Raw genomic sequence first — 26459 nt, 5'->3', positions numbered from 1 at the left:
CGTAGTAGATACAGAAAGTGAATACTTAGGAAAAAGGTATCATCAAGGTATATTTTTTAAAATTTATTTTAAAATGAGCAGCCACAGCCTGCGTGGGTGCTTTTCTTTCAACAGCTGAAATAAATATGTGCACGTGTGTGTATTTTTGACACAACTGTGTCAAGAAACCAAGAGATAGCAGCTTATGAACTACAGTGCTGGTTTGGGCTTATACTAGGATCAGCTGCTGGGTTTAGAGTAAACTCACAGTATTGCTGTCTGATCTTCTAAATTGATTTAAGTTGCATTGCCATGGTGCCTGTTTATTTGTCTCCCTGCACAATACCACCTAAGCATAATTTATACACTAATGTGTACTTAGGGTAACCTTGGAAGGGCTGTATTGTACAAATGCACATGGCAAGTTCCAGCAAACCAGAGTAGTTTATCTTCGTGGTCCTGCAGCAGAGCTAAGACAAAAAGTGTTTGCTTCTCCTCCGTTCCAGCCCATGCTACAAGCCCAAGGCATCCTCTCCTTTCCTAGACCATCTCCCACCTCTAATCTTTCAGAGCAGTAGTTTCCTTGTTTTGTAGTTACAATTTTTCTCTCTTTTCATGAGAAAGAAAAATTAGTAGGAATTACAATGGGTGGAGCCTGGGACTCCTCAATTCTGAATGTTATCTTTCTTTTTTTTCCCCTTCATTGACATGCTGAAAGCACTTAAGTCGTCTTCATGCCGTTAAATGCTTGCTGGTGGCTACTAACCCTTTCTCTTGAGGCATTGGTACGGTTCTGTTGTGGGCTTGGAAAGTTCATTTCAGTCCCTGACTGATGAGGTTCCTGGAGGTGAGGCTGGGTTTTTTGGTAATGGTATTAGTTCAGCCTTGCAAAATATTACTTGCTCCAGGTGAGGTATACGTTTTGATGGGTAAGGAAAGTATCATCAGTCATCATCATAGCAAAGGACAGGGAAATGATTTTTGTGTCTGAACTGGTAAGTGTTCAGAGCAGTTCCTGAGACTGGAGTAGTTGTGCCCTGCGAGAAGTCATGAATTTATTTTTTTTCTGTTTCTGTTTCATCGCAGTTCAGTTCTCCACTAACGTCATACGGGTGACTGACAGATCTAATGCGTTGGGTGTCAGACACCACTGCCAAATCTTACAAGAAACTGGGGATGCGCCGAGCTCTGAATGCCAGCTCGCTTTGAGTGCATATATATTACACTGAATGAAATGACCAGCTTTGCTAGGTTTCCCGTTCCGTTTCGGGGAAGAAGGGTGATTTGTAAGTCGGTTATTCCCAGAACAGCACGGTATCAGATGGTTTTCTTGATGCCAGCTGCTTCTCAAATGGAATTTTACCTCCTGGTACATGGAGGCTTAGCCAGAAGGGCTGCAAACGTCAGTGTTGTTACTTGATTTACAGTCTTTGGGGGTTATTGCACCGTTGTGTTTCTCACATTTACCCTCATATAAAGACACTGAAATCCTCAGGTCATTGGAAATCAACCTGGCAGCATCTGAAATGGGATTTCTGTGGAAATGGTTCTCTTTCCATTAGGTCTGATGGTATATAGAGAAATACAGTGAACCCCCCATCCACCCATTTAGCCTTCACACTTTTTTTTTGTTTGTTTTTAGGAACTTGTGCCTTTTTTCTTTCTTTTTTTTTTTTTTTTTCTGTCTCCTAACTAAGGCAAGATGGATGTTAAAAGCCAAAGCTGGTTTTCTACAGGAATGATGAAGCAGTTTCTCAAGGCTGCGCTGTGGTTCAGTGGCAGAAACGAGATCAAAACCTGAGTATTTCTGACATCCTCTACCTATGGATTCCCTATCTAAAGATAAAGCGCAGGGGTCTGGGTGGTAGCATATTAATTATGAAACATTATCTCTGCCAGCCTGGTAGTCATTTATCATTTCATAAATCTGAATCTGTGACTTGGGACTGAGTGACTCATCTTAGTTTTGCTCTATCTTGTTTTGTGTTAATGCTTCTGAGTCTTAAAATGTTAAAGATGAAAAGCAATCACAACCAGGGACAAATGGGGAACATTCGTGCCTGACTATGGCTCTTCAAAACGTTTTGAGTTAGTTTCTGCTGTCTTTTTAATTGCACAGTTTGCTTCCTTTTATTGGGCTATCTTGATTTTATTGTAGATTTTACTGATAGGGACCATTATAAGAAAAGTAATTTCTTTATTATATTTTTCTAGGGGTTTTACTAGATTTATAAAATACAGAGATGAAAAAGGCCCATTATTGTATCGAGTCTTCTCTGTTTAGGACAAGATTATTTTCTACATGGTGATTTTTGACAGTTTTCCCGGCCCAGTTTTAAATAAATTCTACAACTTAATTACTTCCGTCCAAGTATCTTCCAAACCCCTTGTCCCAGAGGGAGCTCTGTAAATACTCTTGGTGTTGGAGCTTCTTTATTTTTGAAGCCTGAATGCAAAGAATAACATCTAAAAAGTGATGGCTTTGCCCTTGCTGAAACTGGCATCAAAACATTGACCACAAACAAGTGTTTACACATGTACAAGGCTACATCAAATATTAATGTCTGGTGATCTTTTGTCTGCAGTTGTCCAAACCACCCTACATAAGGCGTGTTTAGCCCGATTCATAACCCACTGTCCAGCCGTGGCGCACGGTGCTGATGCGGGTCTGTTCTGGGTGCGTAGCCAAGGACACCGGCTGCGTATCTCCCACACCTGCAGTTCTGTTAAAACCGGTAGAAGCTGAACTGGCTCCTGCAGCTTGGCTGCTGCTCAGCTTTGCTCCCATTTTCACCCTCCTGACCCGTTCTGACTAGCCTATATGCCGCTCATCTTCCCAATTATGCAGGATTGTAAGTAGCTGGAATTTTATATTTTGGGGGGGAAAAAATAGGAGGAGGAGGAACTCCTCCTACAGGGATTAGTTTGTGATACCCAAAGATATTTGGTGTTGCAGTTTACAAACATCTGTCCTGCTTTTGGCCCAATTAAGATAATCATGAAGAGCTGTGATGCTTGAATTAGAGCTGCAGGAATGCTCAAACTGAATTAAACATACACTCTCAACCTGTAGGTAGAAGGTCTAGCATGTGGAAGGCTTCAGATCAAGAGCAAGGGTTCACCTGCCCTAATTTAAGCACTCAGCAGTTAAAAACCTGCCCCGGCCACGTATCTTAAGTCACTTTCCAATGCTCAAGGAGAGAAACAATCTGCCAAAGGCAGGTCAAGCACATGGTCCTTGGATGATGCCTGCTCTTACTCTGGGTTAAGAGCTCAGAGTGACCTTGTTGAACTCTGGCATTCAAATATCAGAGCGGAGACCCCACCACGGGCAGTTTTGACCCATTCCCACAGGAATGCACTTAGACCTGTCAGCTGGGCTGGGCTTTTTTGAACTTGACATCAGTGGTTTTGCTCACACTGGAAAAATCAGTAGAGCTGACAGTTCAAGGGGAGGTTGTGAATCTCTTCTTCTATTTTTTTTTTTTTTAAGCAAGCAGTTCTGTTCAGAGATTGAAAATATTCAGGTTACATTTAAAGGGCAGGAACGTACAGTTAATTTATGGTCAGTGTTTGGTTAATGTCTACTGCAACAATAGTTGAATAATTGCATATGGGGAGCCCATATAGCAGTATGGCTTTTAGTCAAGGCTTCTAATGGAGCCCATTAGTTTATTTGCTGGGACTTGAAAGCAATACACGGAGCTTAAGCGTTTGAAGAGCTTTCCAGCATTTCTAGCGTAGAGCCCTGACGTTCCAGCAGTATAGAGGGACCTGGCAGCAGCCGTTAGATGCTGCTGCTCCCCCTCAGGCTGTACAGACTTGTCACTTGTATGTAGTGTCTGAGTTTGTGCACGCACCCATGTGTTTGTGTTTCTGTCATTTTAAATCCTGGTACTGCCAATATCCAGGCCAAAGCTCCTACTGAATCCAGAGACCCCAGGATCTCGCCAGTGAACTGTAATTAGCAAAAAACTCATACAAACCAAGTAAATAATAAAACTTACTGGTTTCTCTTTTTGTCCCCAAACATATGCTTAACACTCATTATATTCGTATTTACTTAAGTGTCATGGGCAAAATGCAAGTTTGACTTTTTTCCCATCTTTTGAACCTAGTATTGCTCTGAAAACCCTTCATGAAATGTAAGTAACAGGCCTTTTTATTCTGTGCCTCTTTTTTTTTTGTTTTCACACCCTAGTTTTCTTTCTTAAAATTAAATAAAGAGCCCAAAGACTAAGCAGAAAGATGGAACAGAATGTCTCGGAGAGAATCGTCAGCATCCCGACAGCAGACCGCGATATATTGAATGCCTTAGACTGGAAAGACGGCATTGGCACCTTGCCTGGTAGCAACATACAAGTAAGAAACCAAGGAACACAATACATGAGTGGTCACCATGCCTTTGGCAGCACAGAATATTTGCAGTATATTCTGTAGTTTGCAAATAAAAGTTGTGCAGCGAAAACATTTGGCATTACCAAGGGAGTGGTAAACTTTTAGTAGTGTTTCTGAAAGCCTGGTGTTACTCCCTCTCCCCTTCTAATTTCTTGCTCAATTGATTTCTAAAGGCAGGAAGTGTTTTAAGTAATTGTTTTCCACTAAGAGAAGTTATGGCCCTGATATTCCTACTTCTCGGTAATGTCCATACAACATACTCAGGCAAGAAATCCTGTTAATTTCAGCCCAGCATGAGAAAGACATTTTCTCTGAAAGACAAATTTTCTTAATTTATGGGGTTGAGTCTTTAGGTTCTTTTCACATCAGTGGTTCTTTTTTGCAGCTTTTGACAGCTGTCTGTATTGTATGTATTCATGTTAGTGACAAATACAGCTCTCGTGTAAATCAGAACCAAGATCTGATGGTCACAAGCATGATGTACTATGTTAGAGAAGGGAGGAGGGTGAGTGTCTGTTGACTATTTCCCAAATTACCTTCAAGTGTTATTTCAGTTCGATTGCACTTCTGATGGCTGAAAATGAATACATAAAATAGCCCTCAACGCTGCGAGTTCTAAATCTCTGGGGGGGAAAAAAAATCAATTTCAAGTGAAATAAATTGGAGCTGAGGGGACCTGAGAGCTCCAAAAAATCAAATTGTTGGTATCGAATCAGGCATTCAGAATCAGGACCCCCACCCTCTGCAACACCCCCAGTGTTGACAGTCTTCCCCTTCCTCCCCTCCTCCCTTTGTGCAGAAATGTCTTCTACATGGGCTGTCAGACCTCGCTTAGGCCACAAGGAAAACGCTTCTGCCAGCAAACGTTGAGAGAACGTGGATGAACTTGCATGGTTGGAGTGTTTTGAGATCTGTGGTTTACGCTCCTGTAAAACTGGCCTGGAATTGGGTGCACTGACTTTCTAGGAGGTCCTTTGCATGATGAGTTTGCAGCGGTCTAACTTTTGCCCTATATTTAATCAAAGTCATTATACTTCTGCTTCTTAAAAGAGCCTAGCGATGTATTGCCACAGGTTTTCTCTTAACCAGCAGTAAAGTTCGTTTGCAGGAACAGCTTCACTTTTATTGATTCCTCATAACAGTAGAGAATCAACAAAGCACCACTATTATTTATTAGACTGAAAGACACCAAATAATATTGTATTGTTTTATATTAGATGATCAAGTATAAGAGCACTGAGTACCACGGTTAGTGAGTGTGGTAGAAGTGTTCAGCTGGAACATGACAACTAACTGCATAGGAAGCCACTTCATTCTCAAGATGCCAGACACTTTTTTTTCCCTGCAGTAATGCCAAACACAGCTTTTTTTTTTCTTTTACTCTTTAATCTTTCCCCCTCTCTTCCTGCTATATTGCAGTTCTTGCATGCGCAATGTTTCCTTAATTCCCTGTAAAATATTCTCAGGAAGGACAGGTTGTTTCTGGAGGGTTTGTGTGCATTTCATATTAGCAAACACGCTATATTGAAGCTCTTTGTGTAAAGGAAGGTGCAGTCCTGATAGTAGCACAGTTTGCATTTCCTCGGGATGAAACTGGAGGTTGTCTCTGTGGATCAGCCAGCCCTCAGCATCAGATCAGAGACTGTTAATAAAGATGCTCGTTGTTTTTCTAATGCAAACTTATGTTTTCTGGGGCCTGGGCTGGGCTTCACCAGTTTGTGTGCCTGCAGGTACGCCATCAAATTGTTCAAGGAGGAAATAACAGCCTGCTGTCTTCACTGGTTTGGGCTGAATCAGAGCTGTTGATTTGTATGCAGGAGTGTCTCTGCCCCAGAGACTAACCTGCTAATACCAAATGACATTGGCACCCTTCCCCACCTCCAGCTGCGAGCTCTGCTTTGCGCTCGCTCTGCTGCTTAATGGCACGTAGAGCTCTGGAGATGCTCTTCCACTGACCTTCTGCTCATGATGCTGAGTTGTCCTTATCAACCACAGAAAGGAACCCTTGGGACCTGCACCATTGTGCTGCTGCTCTTCTGGCGTTTGAGGAAAGTGATAAAAAAAGTTTAGCCTTCTCTAAACTGGATGGTCTCCTGCAGGAAATTTAGTCCGCTTAGAATTATCATTTATTTGAAATGAATTGTTTCTCTTCGTGCTGAAATAAAAATTCAGTCTGATGCTCTGTCTCTTCGGAGCTGCAGAGGAAGCAGTGAGATTTTTAGAAGTAGCATCTTTGAAGCTTTAAGAAATACAGACTTCAGATAAAAAGAGAGGGAAGAGGGGGAAGAACGTTTGGGATGAGGCGTTGATAGGGTGCTGGAGGCAGGATCCTGAGCCCAGGACGCATGCAGGAGTAGAGGAAGAACGGTGCTTCTCAATGCAATGAGGAGCCCTGCTTCAGATGGTGAAGCTAAATCTTTTAAAGGGGGGTTAGCAGGTTTGAGCGAAGAGCGATGGCTGAGAAAAGATCTCAAACTAATGAAGTGCTGTGAATAAAAGCTTTGGAGCAGAGCTTGCAAACGTAACCCACCTTTGACTTGTCTTTTTCATTCTGGAGTTCGGTGGCTCCATATTGCAGACAGTAAAGAAGATCAAGGAGTGAGTAATCTTTAGAGCTATTTGCTCATCAGAAAGATGATTTTTTTAAAATTTTTTTTTTTTTTTTTTTGGTGCTCGGTTGCCTTTGCAGGTCGGGACTAGTAAAAGATGCACGTTGACACTGTTTGGCACACTTTAATAATTTTATCTGGACCAATTAAATGTTCCTTCATAGCCTAAGAAATTTTTTAAGCTTAAAGGATGAGACTCTCTGACGTCTGCCACGTATCATTCCTTTTCCATAGCTACCCCACGGTGTGAGTGCTTTGCTGTGTGTCTAGAGGGGTTTTCTTCTTCTGCATCTGAATTTACTCTTGGCCTGGAGCAGGACAGGCATGTGTGTGTGGGGTTGGTAGGCAGGTGCTGTGCTGGAGCAGAGGATGGGTGTGCAGATGCTCCGTGGGAGGCTCACCTTCCCCAGCAGCTGATGGCGGGTTTCTTAAGGGTCCAGACTTGGGGGAGCTGGGACTGGGAGCTCGGACACTGTGACTGCTGGCCATACTGGTACATGTCACCTACCCATCTGTGCTGCCTGTGCCTTCTGTTAGATGTATTTCCAGGTCGTTCGAAATGGTTGGTTTGGACTTGAGACTCTCCCCTCTGTCTTTGGGTCAGGGCCCTGCTGTGGCTTTCACTAATAAAAGGTACTGTGCAAGGAGAAGCTTATTGATTGAGAAAAGACTAGTTATTTCTCAGTGTTTGCTGTTCTTCAACAATATTCCCTTTGCCTATCCCCACATTCCTCTGGTCTGCTGGGAAGTTCCATTTCCCACCAAACTGTCAAGCATCAATGAAGAAGGGTTGAGAACCGCTTGGCCTCTTGCAGCTCCAGATGCTCGCTGCATTTATGCAGCCCGGCTGTCACCGTGCTCTGAGGTCCTTAAAGCCCAAGTTCTGCACTGGAACGTGGCCTTTCTGTCAACAGCTAATTCCTGCTTGCACTGAGATTTTAGGGAAGTTGCTGTGTGTGATAACTGCAATAAATGTAGTTGTGCTTTGTTGGATGAATTGGAACTGTCAGAGCAGAGTTTTGGGTTAAAGTGCTTTTCTGAGGATGTTTATTCTGATGTGTTTGTCAGAGCTCTGGGTTTTATAAGGGGAGCACATCCAAAGCAGGTAGAATTAACGTTGCTTTCCTTCCTTGACAACACAGTGCATCTTTGGGGTTTTTTGGGGGCCTGTTGGTGGCATTTGGAGGAAGAGTTGTGTTGGGTATTTCTCGCTGTTACTGTTACTTATTTTTAATGCTTTTTAACGTAAATTCAGCCATTTCTTTCTGTCTCATACCTAGTTGCTCCTCGGGGAACCCTATTCTTCCCTGTCCCCCTTTCTAGCCCTTTTGCTACTGCTTATTCGCTTGCTTTCTTCTCTTACCTGCAGTTCCGTTTAAATGAGTTTGGACTGCTAGAAATCATTACTGAAGCAGAAGCAGAAGCCATAAAAGCTCTTTCAGCCTCAGCAGTAAATGCCAGCCCAACCTGCTTTGCTCCTGCTGCTATCATTGCTTCCGCTGCCTCTAGCACTGATTTGGAAGGTGAGCTTTTCGCTGAGGAAGAGAATATACAGTTTCTGAAAAAGCTTCTAGAAACAGGTTGAACAGAAATGCGTGTTTCAGTAGCGTGGTGCTCCCTGGCACAGCGTGTGGAGTGAGTCACTGTCTTATTTCGAATATTTTAGGAGTATTTAGAGTGAACGTAATTACTGCATAGTCATAACAGTACCTCGTGCACACGTTGTGCTCGCCATTGTGGAAGGTAAGTGTGGTTATATAAACCATCTGGGCTAGATATGTCGGTGTAGTCAAACATCCCTCTCATGCTGAGTTTTAACTTACATCCTGGGATCTCTTTAAGTGGTGATTCTGGGAGGCTGGAGCCCCTTCTTTCCAGGGTGGTGGATCAGCAATGACATCAATGTTTCTCCATAACGCTGGTGAGTTACTTGTCATGACAGCAATTAAGTCTGCATGTGTATTAAACTAAACTGCCTGGTTTGGGACTTTGAGACCGAAATGGTCTGGTCATATATACCTTATTAAACACTCTCAGCCTCCAAAACAGAGCAGCTGCACCCACTGGGAAGTGTCCGAGCTCCATGCTAACTCCTGAACCATGCTTGGGAATTGCTTGGGATGGTGCGAGGTGCCCTAGGCCAGAAGCGCCCCGGAGCTGTGCTAAAGGTGCATGTGGCCGAGTTGCAGGACCTGGCACTGTTTGATTTACTCATATAGCTGTGCCTGAGCTGACTGCTCTCAGGGGTGATGGGAGCTTGCAGCGTGACTCCTTTCTCTGGCTGCATGCATTGCACAGAGGGGAGCATGAATGGATGGCGCAGTGCTGTGCTAACTTGGTGTTCCTGGCTCAGGATGTTAGTTCTCAGCCCAGTAGTATTAGTTCTCTTTGCAAGAACAATCTTGAGAGTCTCCCCTAACCAAGCTCGTGCCAAGAGTTACACTATTAGCCGTAAGAGTTTTGAGGTTTCCAAGGCTACTGTAATTGAAATGAGGAAAAAAATGCGTTTTAACAGGATGATACAAGTATGTTACTGGACATGCACATCAATGTAATGGACAAGAAATATCTCAGTTCTCTGCAGAGCAGATCTTACTCGGTTTATCCAGAAGCCAGTAGCTCAAACCAGAATATTTGTATGTTGACCTCTGAGCTCTTTCATTCCAGACCACTTGCTTGGCTAAGCTGGCCATCCTCACTTACTTTGGAAAATCACTAGTTTCCTTTGATTAAGTTACTCACTGTTTCAGTAGAGCTCCCACGCAGATGTGCCTGAGTGTCTTCCAGAGAGTACTAACGTAGACCAGTGCTAGGGAGGGAGTGAGTGACAATTAAGAGCTCTCATCCCAAGAGTACCATTAGCCACCCAGTGTAAGGTCATATTTTAAAGATGCTCTTGGTTAAACATGCCAGCAGGTGGTTGTGGCATAGGGAGCCCTTGATAGGTTTGCCTGACGCCTTGTACTGAAACAGATTTTCTTCTAAGGTGGTGGCAGGAGACTTGAGAATTAGCTTGGGACACAGAGGCACCACAGGACGGCAGTGTGAGCCTGTTCAGTGTCTCATTGTCTTCGACATCCCCAGTGCAGTAATTGAAAGGAGTTAACTCTTTGTATAAAGCCTCTTTTAGCGATGCTGGGTCCCTAGTCAAGGCGGGGCTACATCACTGAAGTCATACATCCCTATGGATCTTCTTTGAGGAGAGAAAGATTTCTCCTCGTTTTGCCAGCCTGGACAAGCATCTGCCAGTTGGCTTTCCCCAGGATTTTGATGGAACTATTTCTGGTTTCAGGTAGGAAGGCTTTGTACCTGTCTTCCCTGCTGGCTTTTCTCACCTCCAATTTCATTGTAAGCTCTGCAGATTCACTTACACTTACAGGCATTTGCTTATGCTCCTGCTGATTGTGGGTCGTTCTCCTCATCTGCGTGAGCTGAGGAGATGTCAGTCCATCAGGTGAAGAAATGGCTCTTACATGGACACCTCAGCACTAAGAATTTTTCACACCCTTTTAATCCGAGTGTATTCCATAGATCAGTGTAACTTACTGAGCAGAGCTCTTCAAGCGCTCACGGTTCTTGCAAGTTTTCCCTGTTTTGTCTTTTTCCCTGCCTGAAATCATTGGTCCCTGATGGCACAAGGAGAGGCTTTAAGTTGTGATCCAAGCAGGCGTGCGTGCACTCTGGGCAGAGGCAGTCTTATCTGTCCAGTTCCAGCCAGGACCATCTGACATCCATATTGGGCTATAGGGAGCAATCAAATATAAATGAAAAATGTCAGTCGTCTTAGCAGAGTGAGTACAAGTACTGGTAAGGAGACCATGAAAATTGCTTTAAACAAAAAGCAAAGTGACTCATATGTCAGCATTCTGGGTTGTGTGGTGTGTTTTTTCTTTTTTTCTTTTAAAGTGTTTAATGGTGCATTCAAAAATGGATTGATCAAAGCAGTGCACACAAACGGTGCCACTAAATGCAAAATAGGAACAATGTATATGTAGAAGCCCCTGTGCACAATTTGCACATCAGGTTACTTGAGCAAAGTATGCATCGGGATAGTGCCTGGTAATGAGGACCTGGTAATGAGGACCACTGCAATTGTGTTTTGTTAGAATATTAAACATAAATTAATCAGCACTAGGAAGAACTCAAATCATAGGAGAAAGTAAATATAAATGATATACTGGAGTTTATTCCTTACATTTTCATCCAGATGAAAGATTGGTATATATCCCTTGCTAAATATAGAAATAATTGTTTCTGTTCTCCCATCAATAATGTGCTATTTTTAGAGCCTGCCTATGAAGGATTTTCTTATGTACAAAGTGAAGTTTTTAAACTTAGCCAACTGTATTAAAAGTATCCAATAAAGATGGACTTGTTTGACATTTGTCTTTCAAGTTAGAGGGTTACTAGGAATAAAGAAATATAAAAAGATTTGTAACTGTGTCCTGATTATAGCCTTTAGATTATATCCTCCTTTATCGCTTTTACAGGGGGCAGGGTGTCTCCAAAATCAAAATATTACCAATAAAAAGGGTTTTTCTTGAATGCGGTGGTACATTCTTTCTATGTGCCAACTCACAGATAATAATTCTTCCCTCACAATAGGATACTGAGGGTCACTTAATGAAAGTTTGTAAAGGACTTTGACAGAACTAATGGCATGAAAGGTGTTTTAACATTATAATTTAATAGATGTCTTTTTCTTTGCTTCTGTAGTGCCCAGACAAGTCGTGCCCTGCTTCAATTTCCAGACCTGTGAGCAAATGGATTGCTTTGAGAATGGAAAGTTTTGTACTCAGACGGGCTCCCAGCAGCACAGGGACAGGTAAAGAAACCCCAGATTCTTCCTGTTCTGTGTTAAAAATGTTTAAAGAGAACATTGTGTTAGAGAAAAGTGTTGCTGTGGGTGAAATGAAATCCTCCGAGCAAGTGTTACCGTGACATGGCTGCAGCAGAGCCACCTGCACAGACTGCCGATGACCTTCCTGTTACCCTTGAGGCTCCCATGCCCGACAGAGGAAAGCTCCTCTCTAGAGCTCAGTCCTCATTTCTCTTCCCAGCCTGAGGAAGTGCTGGTTGTGTGCTTAATGCCTCAGTTCCCTGTCCTGGTACAAATAAGGATGATATCTTAACTTTCTGTAGAGTAGTAAAAAGGCAAAATTAAAAACGAGCTGCTCTGGTGGTGAGAGCTATGCCAGTACTTTGGAGTGCTTGTAAAAGATACGTATCTGGCAAATCCTGCAAACACAATTTACTGCTTTAGGTTCTCAGCCCAGGCATCCTCATTCTTCTAAAGAGGTGCAGAGACACTGCAGGAATATTGTTGCACTTTTAATTTGATTTTGTTCTCAATTTTGGATGTTTAGTGATACCAGAGACATTCCAGATGATTGCAGAAACAGGGGAAATAATAGTAGAAATCTTAATACCAGCAGTGGCTGTCAGGTGAATGAGGCTGACAGACCTGTCAAACGTCTCCGAAGGAAGAGAAGACTGCTCCTGGAGTCTGAGGATGACGAGGAAAATGCAGATGAGGATGAGGTAAATGAGGCTGCATGTATTTTCTGTAAAGAGAACTCTGAAGAGCAGGGACCGTTCTGTGTCTCAGATTTCACTGTGCAGTGCAAACTGAGCCGAGTGAGGTTGTCCTGTACCCATGAGAATAGTCTGGGTCTGATCCTGATTTACATCAGTAATGAGAATATGTTTGGAAGCCTGAGGAGTCATATGGGTGAATAGCTCATGTTGAAGTCAAAGTCAAGATTTCAGACTGTAACTTTACAGGTGTAGTTGTAGCCCTGTGCACTGAGTGTATTTCACAGTAATAAAAACACATGCCTCCAAAAATCCTTTATCCAACTACAGTCAAGTACTGTTACATGATATTGAAGATCAGTGACAAACCACAGAGTTTAATTGCTTTGTATTATATACCTGCACGTACACTTCCTACACTACTAGAAACCTGTATTAATGGGTGAATAGAAGCACCTCAGTCCTGACCTGATCTTTTCTTGACTTTCATTAAGCATCTTACTCCCTTTAGGGGCCCTCCTTTGTGCAAGCCTGCACTCTGCTACTGTGTGCGTAGCGTCTCAGGCCTGAACCATCTTATTTATATTCACGTATTGCACGTGCTTGTGTAAGGCAGGGATGCTGGGGTAGGTGTTCATTGGTAATGCAAGCTGAAACTTCTGATTTCATGAACGGTTTAACTCGTCTTGTTGCTCAGCTTTTCTCTGTGGTGTGTGTAAGATGTTTTAAAGTACGTCTGTTTTCAGAAGTACTTGCATTCCGTCTCTTCCCCCTTCTTATTTGAAACTGCCCCCCTGTCTCTTCTGGGGCATGTTTGGCAGGCAGCTTTGCATTTCAGATTTTGCCCTTTTTGGTTTGCTTTGAGAAATGACAACCCTGGGTGAATTAAACATGAGTTCGAAAACCACATAGAAGAAGTGTGAGTGGCAACCTGACTCAGTGTGACACAGGGAGACCACAGCTTCTGGGGTGTTCATCTATGACAGCAGTTACTTGAAGCTTCTGCTTCCTTCAGGGCTTCATAAAGGACTCTTTTTCTGTATCCGTTCCCTGGCATAGATGGTCATAAGAACTTCTGAAAGGAAAAGGAAAGTGGAGCATGACAGTAAGGTTGCTTACGTGAGCAGTAAATCCCGCATTGCAGAGAGCAAATCCTGTGTATTGTAATGGAGATTCTGGGCCTGTGCAGCTCTTCAGTAGCCATATTTAAATGAACTTTAGTAGCATATGTTAAATAATTTGCAAAGCACTTTGGGATACTGCAGGATCAAAGTTATATATGTAACGTACCCTCCTAATGTTCTTGCAGGGTTATTCAAAAGAAAATAATGCTAGCTGCTAGTCCTGTTAGTTACATGTTACATCCTTATTGTACCTGCATTGTGAGATGATCAAAGAGGGAGGAAAAAACAATATTGCTAAACTTTTTTTTAACATATCTGTGTCTAGGAGAAGAATAAATCAAATAATATGAAAAGCCGCAGAAACACTAAACCAATAAAACAAGGTGAGCTAAGCTCATAGTCTCTTTTCTTTAATGTTTATAGATTTTTTTTTACTAGCTATTATAAAATGAATAATAGTAAACAGAAGAGGAAAGGACAGTAGAGCTCATTTCACATTCAGAATAGCTTTTTAGGTACATAACCCTCTTACCACAGTCAGTCTTCTGAAATGTATTAGCAAGAATATACTAGATTTGCCTTCACGATGGGCACAGCGTAGGGGATCTAGAAGGAGACAGCCTGATCCAAAGCTCACTGAAGACAATAAGAATCTTTTTTTCCATTGACTTTGGAGAGCTTCATAGCCACAGACTACAAATGCTAAATAGAAAATAAGTTGTAAACATCATGTGATTGATTATAGACTTTGAGTTAAATTTATTATATACCTTAAAGGAGTTAGCATATGTAAAACGGGGCGGGGGGAGATTTTTAATATGCATTTAAAACGTAATTTTCTGTGTGTATAACCGTGGTCCTACTAGAATGAATCTGAGCACCTGCCCAAGTTGTTGTTTTCATCATCTCTGTACTGGTAACTGCCTCTCTAGTAAATGCATTGTGGTATTAGCAGGTTGTAAATATATGTGTGTATACATATATATATATGTATAAAATCTTGTGAACTGAACAAAAATTCACTTGGTTTTTCATTTGTTTTGTTTTAGGTTTATTTCAGCTGCAATTATATGCCTCTATGCTGTCTTTTAGTTTCTATCTAACCCCTTATTCCTCTGTGAAATATCAGGAGAAGGAATTATTTTCCACAATTTTAAGTTATTATATCTTGTCCAGACTTTACAGTGGCAACTTTCCATGGGCAGCTTGCCAGCAATCTGGGTGCCACAATTCATTTGACCTGTGATATAATAACTTTTTTTTTTCAATGAGAAATGAACACGGTTTTCCTACTGCTGGAATTCATAGCTTTCCTCAAAAGCTGGGTAACACTGCCTCCTTGGGGGTACAACAGCAAAACAGCGTTGGCATGTACGTGGGAGGAAAAAGAGAAGAGAGGGCAGAGTGGGAGGCATCCGAGAGAAACATTCATTTTTCTCTTTGTTTTTGATTGCTTAGTTGTTCCTGGAAAGAAGAAGGTATGGAACTGGGTTTCCTACTTAGAAGAGGAACGGATGCCAGCTGCTCCCCTCAAACTGTTCAGAGAGGTTGGCAGCTTTTTCAACTCTCTTGCTATGTTTTCCTCAGGCAATATCACAGAACTGCTAACTCAGTGGAGGCAGGATTGGAGACTACCCTCAAGCCAGCAGTTGCACTTATAAGTTGTTTCGGTGCAAGCAGGCAGTAAAACCCCCATGTTTGTTTCCCCCCCTGTCGAAGCACTGTGGAAACAAGCATCTGCCCTGTGAGTCTCATCCCAAACTAGGGTGTAAAAAATGCTGGTTGAGTCTCACTCAGAAATAAACAATGGCTGTTTTGATCTGCTTTGGGTAGCTCTGGATAAACGGGCTGTTAGGTGATCTCCAAGTAACGTCAGAGAGGAACAGCTTATTATCTTTCATGTGTCCTGTGCTTCATCTGTGGTTGTCCAACACCCCTTCCAGCCTTCCTCTGTAGAAAACTGCAAGTCAGTTAGCTCTGTGAACGTTGTGGGTTGTCTCAATGAGAAGTGACTGTTACGAGGGAGGGTGGAAGTTGTGTTCATTCATAGTCTGATGCGTTGAAGGTGGGAGAGGATGAGTTTAGCCTTGGTGAAGCTGCTTCTGCACTCCAGTGCACCAGCCCACATTAAAAGTTCAACTCCCAGTGAGCTCTTCAGAGCCAAGGGCTGTTGGCACCTTACAGAGTGAGATGAGAAGGAAAGGCAGGTTCCTGCAGTGGATGCAGTAAGCCATTTGCAATTCCAGTTCTGATTCCTTCTTAAGCCTTTGACTGTACTTCAAATGTTTAAGACTGCAAATAAATGAAACACACAAATGTTTTCTGCAATGACTGTGTAAATGGGCTCCAGATGAAACATGCCTTGTCCCTTTTTTACCATTTGAAGATGAGAAGTTACCTTTTGGGAAAGTTGGGACTGCTGAGCTCATGCTGACACAGGCAAAATGATTTTAGCTTTCTGCCTCTGACTCTGTTTTTTCTGCCAGCCCTCCTACATTGGGCTGTGAAGGGGATTCTTTTGTGTTTGAACAGAGCTCGTTTCTGCATCTGCTGAAATATTTATTCATAGCTAATTGCAACAGGCTCGTGGTTCGGTGTGTTTGAGGGATTAATTAGAATAACAAGTAAATCTGAAACGTGGTGATCATGCCATTATTGATCGCTGTACCTGCGCCTGTCTTTTAAAGCAGCAGTCACTCAGTGATATCATTTTCTTCTCTGAGGTGAAAATTTGAAGCCTTAAGTATATCTGATGACTGCTCTGCAGTAGATTTTGTCTTTAGGAATTAAAAACAAATGTTTCCTTCTTCCTCCCCCTCACAGTATCAGTCATTCCCACAAGGCCGAAATGGATTTAAAGTTGGAATGAAATTGGAAGGGCTGGATCCTGAACATCCCTCTCGATTTTGTGTTCTCACAGTGGCTGAGGTAGTTGCTCTTCCTATCTTTGATTCCCAAAGTCCCATGTACATTTAGGATTTTTTTCAATAAAAAGTAGAAACATAAGAATTATAGTACTTTAATTAATGATTAGAAGGAGTTCAAGGTGACACTGGAGGAGTAGTGTGATATGTGGTTAAGCATCTATATCTGAAATCCTACTGTCAGATTTTTGCAATTGTAACTCACAATAGTAAACTTATTAATTGCATGCAATGAATAAATATGAAAAGGAACAGTGCAATTAAGCCCTAAGACTTAGTAAATATAAGCAAGTCAAAATGCATTTATGCTTCTTCAGTTCTGTGAAATCTGTGTTGATCTGGTATAGACATAAATATTCTGCTGCTGGATTTGTGCTCCAGATGCTGCCACACAGGAATATTTGCATGAGTATGGAATAGGAGGCCAGTGAAGTTACACTGACCAATTTTATTTTCAACTTTTTGAAGTGAGGAAAGAGGAGCACAGAAACTGGGAGACATAAATGAGGAAAAATAAAACTAGACTTTTGGAAAATAAATGAGATCTTATATTTACTTCTATCTGTAAATCCAAATATAGAAGGAGCGTTTGATTGGTGTTTTTCTTTACCTTCTTTATAACCTTTTATGATAATCAGAACTCCCCTCATTATAGGTACAAGGGTACAGAATGCGATTACACTTTGATGGTTATCCAGAGTGCTATGACTTCTGGGTTAATGCTGATTCCTCAGACATCCATCCTGTTGGCTGGTGTGAAAAAACAAGTCATAAGCTGCTGCCTCCTAAAGGTATGAAAAAAAAACAGAATGGTGTACAAGAAACCATAAATTCTACTAAGAACTATTTGTCCTGGCTCTCCATGTTTCATTTTTAGTATGATTTCATTGTGAACTCGATCTGAGGGGCTTAAAGGGCAGAGGTGTAACTAAGATAGCGGATCACAAAAGAACAAAACAGCTTCCTTTTGATACTGCCAAAGATTGACAGTGTTAGTCAAATCAGAAACTCTCTTGGATGAGTGTGTAACCTCTCTGTGGTTCAGAACTTGCTTCTTCCCTGCATTCAATTTCCTAGAAACTTTTGAAGGTTGAGATTAATGATTGGAAATTATACTGAAAAAGAGATGTTTTAGCTGAAGTACATAACCCCTGAAGATTGTAGAAGGGCAGTTATCATGCAAAGTTCATATTCTTCCCAGGTAATTTCCATTTCTGAAAAACCAATCTGAATGTAATGGGGCTATGTAAAACAATCTTTTTATCTCTCTTTCTAGGTTTCAAGGAGGGAGAATTTAATTGGACTTCCTATTTGAAGAATTGCAAAGCTCAAGCAGCTCCAAAAAGCCTTTTTAAGACCCTCAGCACTGTAAGTGGTGATACTGAGTGCAAGATGTTTCAAACAGGTCTGATGCTAAGTGAGTTTTGACCAGAATATTTACGTGTTTTTAATATGCTCATGTCAGAGGTACAACTGTGGTACAATCAGATGCAAGCTATTTCCTGCTGTGATTTATTTTTAAGATGGGAAGCTAGTACAATTTTTCTTCTTTCCCCCAGTCACTGACTTTCCAGAGAGAGAATTTTTATTTCCCGTCCTCCTTAATACTGGAGGAAGAGATTTACTCTGCCATTTATTAAATATATTACAACGGTCTGTTTTGCTGTGTCCCTACAGTCAAGACATTTGTGTCACTTTCCTCTAATTTAATCCTTTCCAAAATAATTTCTGGTTTCCAGCAACATACTCATGTGCGCCATGGGATTCATTATGAGCCTACGGATCTTGAGCATTTTTCATCCTTCACCCACTGTTGCTTTCTTTTTGGCTGTTAGCCTCAGTTCCTGTATAACACTCACTCCCATTTTGTGTCACTCAGACGACACAAAGCCCACGGTCTGGCAGATTTGATGCTGCAGATGGACGGAGCGCTGACTTCAGTAGGGTCAGGGCCTCACTGTGCAGCTCTGCTCTGCTTCTGACTGAGTCACCTGTTTTCCTTGAAAACCCTCTTAACTTTTCCACTACGACAATGGGACCTGCAATACTCACGCTTATCCTCAGCCAATACTTGTACCTGCAAGGAGTGTGCATCGTAGCCTTTGCATCTGTATTGTGTACCTGGAGATTCTGTTATTTGAGCTACATCAGCTCTTTTTTAGAAATAGTAACAGTCATTGTCAGAACACATGGAAATCTTGTCTGCAGACCTCTTGCTAGTAACTATAGTGTGTTTTGGTCTGTGGGTTTCGGGGTTACAACCTGCAACAAATGAGTTTATAGGGGTAATTTAAATGGCCTGACTTAGAATGTGACAGATTTTCCTTTCCTGATGTCCTGTTCCTCAGCCTGTCACACCCTCTGGTTTTCGTCTGGGAATGAAACTAGAGGCAGTGGACAAGAAGAATCCATCGCTGCTGTGTGTCGCAACTGTCACAGACATGGTCGATAACCGCCTGCTAATTCATTTCGATAACTGGGATGAGAGTTACGACTACTGGTAAAGAGATTCTATTTCTCATATATATCTGCAAGTAGACTGTGGTTTATTTCACTCTTCCACTAAGGGTAATATGTAATATTTTAAATGTAGTCACTGAAGTTGGGATCTTAAATCAGTTTTTAAGCATCTGAATAATTACTTTGGGTTTTTACAAAGTGCCAGTTGCCCAGTAGCTTCCCCTGCTGCTTGAGTGCTCGTCAGTTGGCTCAGCACAAAACCAGCAGGGTTAGCTTGAACTGCCCATGAAGCATTCGAGGTAAGAAGCGTTTGAGGTAATGCAGCTGGCTGTCTTGGATCAGGCCAGGGAATGTTCCTATTATCCATTCCTCTGGCAGAGCTAAAGGAAGAGTAAGCTCCACTAGTCACTCCACCTGGAATTAGTAACACCCTCTCCTCCAGGACTAGTAGTGGGTGTTGGCATGTCTCTCTGCAAATGTGCACTTGGAAGCAGGCAGGACTGAAGTCAGTAACAATCTTTTCCATTTGCTTCAGCAGAGTTTGGCTAAGGCCGTTTGAAGAATAAAAATGATTGGCAACATTTAGGCTTTTAAGTCCTGACCTGCACTACAGTTGTTCTGCATCTGGGAATCTTGATCCCCTGCCCTCGTGCTGGGGCCAGGTGGAGTATTAGTCAAGGAAATGTTTTCCCCTCTTTGGTCGCTGTTTTCTGACCTACATGAATGGAGTAACTTCCTTTGAATTTGTCTGTGAAAGCAACACAAGGCACATGCTTATCGAAATGGCTCTGATTCGATCAGTATTCTGTGTTCTCTCCCTCAGCTCCTTTTGGTTTTTTTTTTCAGAATAGGCACCTGTTTGGTAGCAAGTTGGTCTTTTCTTTCTTTGCCATAAATATGTCATGCAGAGCTTTGTAACATTTGCAGGACTTTAGATCTCATTCCTTTACCATTTTAGCCTGTGAAGCTTTGTTTTCATGCCATGTTTTGTTTGGACTTTGAAAATTTTGATCGGAAACACAGGCAAATAAAGCTCCAAAGTACAGGTTGCAAGAAAACACACAGGTTGTTTCCCAGATCTGAAAGACTGCTTTGGGCCCTTCCTTGGAGCAGATGAGACAAAAGAGGCTGTCTCAAACTGGCCCATTGTCTCCTTCAGAGACTCAGAAGATCTAAACACGCAATAAAATTGGGAACCAGGCAAACTACCACTAGGTTTCAGCTAGAATGAAGAGATAATGTGCAGTTCTTGGCAAAAACCTTAAAAGTAATTTCCCCTCTTCCACCGTAATGATGTTTCAGATAGGGACAAGGGTTTGGTTTTTATTTCTTTGCTTCCTTTGCATTTTAGCATGATCTATGTCCAGGCTGAACTGTGGTTGGTGTGGTCCATGTGTGGGGGGCTTTTTGTTGTTGTTTTTTTAAAGCACCAGACATTATTCTTTATATTTCCCTATCTTTTGGGGCAGCTTGAACGCCTTGAAAACTTGGCGTTATAAATTCTAACGAGGTAATGCTTTTCCACCATGATCACACCCACTGAAAGCATCTGCTAACCCAGCAAAGGCCTATCAGACAGCGTTTGAAATTCTGCTTTTCTTTTTGCTTTAAAATTGACTGGTGCCAACTTTCCCTCTCGCATTCAGGTGCGAAGCCAGCAGCCCGTATATTCGTCCTGTTGGCTACTGCCAAGAAACTGGAACCCCACTGACAACACCACCTGGTATGTTGAAAGTGAGACTTATTTCCTGCCTCAGTCGAAAAACCTGCAAACTTTATCTGCCACATAATTACGTATTTGCAAGTTACAGGCTCCATTCAGTGCTCTTTTCTCTACTGACTGAACAATATTATTGTTCATACTTTTTGCCACTGCATTTTGTTTTGTTTCATATGTCTTTCAAAAAATGGAATGGGGTTTGGTAATTTATAGTTGAATTTGATTTCAGAAGGGAAAGAACTTTGAAATATTTGCAGCATTTCCTTTAAGGTGAGCTGGAAGAAAGAGGAATCAGTATCATGATTTGATAGATGATAAGATGGAATTTCTGGAAGGAGTAGCTGAAGCCACATCTCTTTCTGCTGCACTGGAATTCAGTAAATGAAGAGAATGTTGGCAAATGAAAAAGGGCAGAACCTACAGGAAAATCAGTGTTGTTTGCAGGCCTTGGAAGTGCTCATTCACCTTAAAAATATCAAAATAAAAAAAATTACATCTGCTGTTTGCTAGATTGACAGCCCTGGAGCAAGAATTTCTGTAATTACTGCGTATCAAGTTTAGTAGAGTGGGCGGCACTACAAGATCTCTCTGTATTGGAGGAATTAGGCTCTGTGCCTTTACTGCAGATGCAAAAGGGGTTGTAAACACTTACTCTTCAGCAATACCACATCTGTTCCTCTCCTGGAACATGCAGCAAGGCTGTGGCGTGCAGCTCCCCTACTCATATCACGATTGCCTGTGCCCCCCAGCAGAATCTGCAGTCAATTCTGATTTCTCTGCTGCGAGATTTACGTGCAGCAATTTGCAGCCTGTCCTATGTGTTTAGTCGTTGCACCCTCCTGCCAAAAGGAAACAATACTGAGGTTAAAAAATACTGAAATAGGAAGGGGAAAAAAGGTAGAGCAGTTTTTTAAATATAGCTGCTAGGGAGAGACATCCCGTTGTTGTTAGAGTAGCACACCCATGTAGGTGTCTGAGATTATGGTAACAGCGATGGAGCCTTTTATCTCCACGCTGCTAGTTTTACTCAGCTATGGGTGAGTATGTAGCAGGAGACGAGAAGTTTCTGCAATCTTGGATGCACTCACACATAGAATAGTTAATAAAATAGGAAACTAATTTAGTGATGCCATTGCACATCACAGAATCCTCTGACTAGCTCTTAATTGGCAGCTTTCTCTAGAGAATAAGAATTGATTAAGCTGTAGAGAAATGAACTCTTCAGGTTTTTCAGGTCAGGGTAAAAACCCTGTGTAGAAGCTGGGGAAACTTGCGGTGCTGCTGTGTGTGCTATAAGTTGTGTGTATGAATAAACAGACCACTTTCCAGCACTGTCCGTTGTTAAGTGCTAAACTAACATAATAGCCATGTATTACATAGCTGCTTTTCTGTTGTGTGTAACAATAAATTTGGGGTTTTCTTACTTAATTGTTAATTCTCTGTTTTTTTTCAGGATACAAGGATTCCAAAGCCTTCTCATGGGAGAAATACTTGGAAGAAACTAATTCCCAGGCAGCCCCAGCAAGAGCATTTAAACAGGTTGGTGAATCTCTTTGACTGTCCTAGATCAGGAGGGGAGGGGAACTGCTGTTATCTACCCTTTCTTGCTAGATGCTTTATTTGATGGTGGTTCACCATGTCTCTGCCAAGAGGGTGAAACTGGGTTTTTTACTTTGAGTCTAAGATCATCTGTCACTGCTGGTAAAACAAAACACAGAGAAGATTGCAAGATTTTTCTTTAGAAAATGCCATGAAAAACTGTCTTTGAAAGGATTTTTTGACTAAACATCTTTAGTTGCTCCATTAGCAGATTGAAGTGAAGAGCCTTCAGTCCACACAGATAATTGTAGCTGTCAGAGGAATGTGAAGGGCAGTACCTTGCCTCAGAGAGGACATGGAGAGGAGAAAGAGCTGGTCTTCTCGAGGTCTGACTGCATGGGCAGAGGGGATCTCCCAGTTGACATCTGAGCAAGACTGATGCTAGTTGAACAGGCTTTCCAGACTCTCCCTTCATGGGGGTCAGAAGTGGATGTCACTGGCCTGCAGCTGGGGAAGGGAGGAAGGGCTGGGAGGTGTGTATGTGTTGGGGGGCAATGAGAAGTGTGCAGTTCTCCATGAGGTGCCCCCTCTGCATCAAGTTTTAAAAACTTCTCTAAAATATTTTCACCTTGCAGTTGTGCAAATCCCCCTTTCTCTGGTTGGTGAGACTGGAATGAAGGTGGAATGAGAAGTTCGTATCAAGGACTTACATGTTCTAATATAGATCTTGGTTCTTCTAGGGAGGAGCCAGCTGTGCCCTCCACAGAAATAAGCATACTAACAGATGATAGAGCATCTCTACCAAACTCCTGGGTGGAGTAAGATCATCCTGCAGACTAAATCTGAAGATCATTCTCCCAACCTTGGGACCAGGAGCTTTTGTTTCTTACATTGGAGTTCGGTGCATTTATCTGGAAGCTCACTGTGAGCAGAAACAAAACAAAAGCCTTTAAAATAACTTCATAAAACCCCCTATATTTTAAAGTTGAATTTTCTTTTACTTAGCAGCTTCTTCTGCACTGCTGGCTCACCTTGCTAAACTTTGCAATATGTTTAAAAACTTTTCTGTGCCATCGTGGCGCTTGTCTTGATCCCTTTCGATGAAGTTAGTGTTGCAGGTTAATACCTGCTGCCCTCCTGTATATTTTGTTGGTAAGCTCTTTGGGACTGAGGAGGAAAAGCAATCAGGGAGGCCTCAGATAAGGGAGGTAAAAATCCAGCCAGACAAGTTTGATAATTGCTAGATCTCAGCAGGTGTCCATTTGAAGTTATTGTAGGTTGCAAGGTGGGTGTCAGGAAATAGGAAGAGGCTGTTTTTTTGCTGTAAGGCCACAGCTGGAGTTATCTGCAGCACAGCTGAACTCCAAAACATCCCTTGGATTAAGGTTTTCCAGAGTTGGGCAGACAGCATCTTCGATCATGCAGCACAGCATGTGAAGCACCTGGGAGCCAGTGTGCAGGATAATAAGTGAAGCTTGTCAGTAGGACACGGTTGTCCCCAGTGTAGGCTCAGCCTATCTCCGAGCTGCACTCGTAAAATCCAAGAGCGCTGGAAAACAGGAACTTTGTCAGAATACAAGAGCGAAAGAATGCAGCAATTGGTCTTCTACACAATAGAGGAACAATAGGAGTAGTTTAGTAGAGACAAATATTGTGGAAAGATAATAAAACTCTTCATGATACAAAAAGAAACGATGAAGTGCGACATACTTAAAACTCCCAGTCTGAAGTCCGCAGTAACCTGTCATTACAGCATTCTTTCTGCAGATTTTCAGATATAAAATATGTTGAGAAATTGAGATAACAGGGCTTTGCTCAGGACACAGAGCCTTTTCAGCACTGAGTACTCCTTTTTTTGGATTCTTCCAAAGTGAAGTGTCTTCCCAAGGGGGAATGCAACTGCCTTGTCTGCCTTTTTTCCTGTTTTACTTACGTCTCTGCAGCCATTTTATTGCTCCTTCACGTATCTGGCTTTGAAAGAGTAGCAGAAGGGCCAATTCTGGCTCTCATGAAGCTCCAGAATATAAATTAGTATCCAAGACTGTTTCGAAAATGAGACAGGGAAAAAAGATGACATTTGATGTATCAGTGGTTAATAGAACTCTTTCAAGATCAAACCTCATTATTTTTCTGGCTTGGTTGGTCTGAAGTGCAAATACGTGGCACAGTTATTGATTTTTTTATTATTATTATTATTATTATTCCAGCTAGCAATTACAGGAAATCAGTACATAAAAATATGAGCTGAGAGCCAGAACAGGCATTTCTCACTGAATTAGTTTTTAACAGTTTCCAAGAGCTATCTTATGTAGTCTGGAGACACTGATCATCAGCACAAATAGCAGATCTTGTGTCTGGATTTGTGCCTTCTCTTCCACCCCAAAACTCAGGAGGAGTCAGCTTGGATGTCAGCATCGCTATTTCAGCCCATTGTCTTGGCCTCTCAGTTCAAAAACATTCATAAGCTATTGCCAAAAAGGCAGCAACCCTTCAGCAAGACTTCAACAAATAGCCCTGCTCGTCTTCTGGGCAGGATTTTGTTCTCTAGCCCTCAGGCTCCTTCCTCAAGGAAGATGGACAAGGTTGGCTGGTTCAATAAGATCTCTTAAAACTGAAAGCAGTTTAGATTGTCTGGCTTCTGGTGTGTCTTGTGGCTGAAAGCCTGCAGATAAATCTCTGCGTCCAGTTGAAAAGACCAAAGAGAAACCTGAGGTTTGGAGTCTGTAATCCCCTTAGCTCAGAAGTGGACCTCCTTCCCTGCCCCCAGCTACTGGAGGGAAGAGTGACTATAATCATCTTTTCATTAACCTGATCTTGTTCAAAGACAGGATTTATCATCTCTTGCTAAAATCCTGACCTTTGTGTGCAGAAGTGAAGAAGGACATGTTGTGAGTGAGTTTCCAGCTGAGGAGGTCAGAGAAGGAATTTGCAGTCAGTAATTTAAAGATAAAGAGAAAAATTGGTAAACACTGTGCGTTATTTAGAGGTTTATATCTGTGGGTGCTGCAAAGGGCACGCGTCAGGTCAAGGGGTATTCTGGAGTTTTTACAAAGTTGTTTGGCTGCTGGGGTTTAGTCGGCAGAAAGGGTAAGTCAGCAACTGCAGGTGGGAGTCTACAGCGGCTGGAGCTGATCTTGACTCCCCGCACCGCAGTTCTTGGCAGTCGTTGTTGACAAGCAGATGCAGTTGTCGTCATAAGAAGTAGGTGGTAACCTGCTTAGTGAAGGTAACTCTGTAATATCCAGATGCCAAGAAGGATGTCATGTGTAGTGTAGTGAAGAGAAACATCATGTGATGGTGTGTTTCAGGTGTAAGACAGTAGTGAACTGGCCACTGTCCTTGTCAGATGTGAGATCATCTCTCTGCTGTGTTCAGGAGTTTTACTGTCAGACTGTGGGGTCTGGGAGTCAGTGGAGCTTGTGGTAGTATCTGGCCTTCTTTCTGTTGGGGAAGTGAGTCTTGCCCTGGCTGTGGAATGCTCCTCTGCACTGAGAAAGCTCAGACTTCCTCTCGAGTAGTTTTGGGCTGCTGACAAACAGACAGCTTAATCCTCTAGGAAACTCTGATTTTAACCTCTGAAGCAGTCTGCCGTGTGAGATAGGGGCCAAAGCTGCAAAGGCATTTGAGTGGTAGATGAAAACTTCAGCGCATTTTATTCAGAGCAGGCGACTAGCTCAGAACGCCCAGACTTTTTAGCATTCTGCTTACAATCCTCTCTTACAGCGTCCTGCTCACGGATTCCAAGTTAATATGAAGTTAGAGGCTGTGGACAGAAGAAATCCCATCTTGATAAGAGTGGCAACAATAGTTGATAAAGACGACCATCGCATTAAGGTATGACCTTGCTTCAAAGTACAGAGCCCCTGCGCTGAGGAATATAGTGATTGGCAGTACAGAAAAAATACCCATTTGGTATGAGGAGCAGCAAACAAACGCCTTGCAGATGATCTAGCCTACAGGCCTGCCCAGCTGGAAATGATTTCTGTTGTTTTGGCTTGTTGAAATCTGATGGAATTGCCTGGTATTGTTAGTTACTGTTTTAGTGTAACTATTTTGAAATAACATTTGACAGCGTGATTTTCCATCTCTTAGTGGTTTCTGTGTGATCTTTGCGAGTGAAGGCAGCATTAATGTTCTGCTGGTGGGAAGCTACCTGACAATTTTTTTTTTT

At 42.2% G+C, this 26459-nt stretch overlaps 1 protein-coding gene across 3 annotated transcripts in view; it reads left to right on the top strand.

Moving 5' to 3' along the window:
- Window positions 1-26459, top strand: part of LOC137673259 (lethal(3)malignant brain tumor-like protein 3) — a 51283-nt gene that overhangs the window by 6521 nt on the left and 18303 nt on the right. For 2 of the 3 annotated variants that reach the window (XR_011049707.1, XM_068417967.1), the window contains exons 2-12: window positions 11703-11811; window positions 12353-12527; window positions 13971-14028; window positions 15104-15192; window positions 16469-16573; window positions 17225-17360; window positions 17846-17937; window positions 18918-19069; window positions 20676-20752; window positions 22203-22288; window positions 26012-26122. Coding sequence is in view for 2 of the 3 variants with exons in the window: in XM_068417967.1 (XP_068274068.1) it covers window positions 11750-11811; window positions 12353-12527; window positions 13971-14028; window positions 15104-15192; window positions 16469-16573; window positions 17225-17360; window positions 17846-17937; window positions 18918-19069; window positions 20676-20752; window positions 22203-22288; window positions 26012-26122 (1143 nt within the window). In the remaining variant the exon portion in view is untranslated. The remainder of the gene's footprint in view (window positions 1-11702; window positions 11812-12352; window positions 12528-13970; window positions 14029-15103; window positions 15193-16468; window positions 16574-17224; window positions 17361-17845; window positions 17938-18917; window positions 19070-20675; window positions 20753-22202; window positions 22289-26011; window positions 26123-26459) is intronic. The other variant, XM_068417968.1, reaches the window with a different exon arrangement.

Source organism: Nyctibius grandis, chromosome 24 (genome assembly GCF_013368605.1).
Source record: "Nyctibius grandis isolate bNycGra1 chromosome 24, bNycGra1.pri, whole genome shotgun sequence".
NCBI lineage: Eukaryota > Metazoa > Chordata > Aves > Nyctibiiformes > Nyctibiidae > Nyctibius > Nyctibius grandis.
Note: the sequence above shows the minus strand (reverse complement) of the source record. Positions and strands in the feature narration are given on the sequence as shown.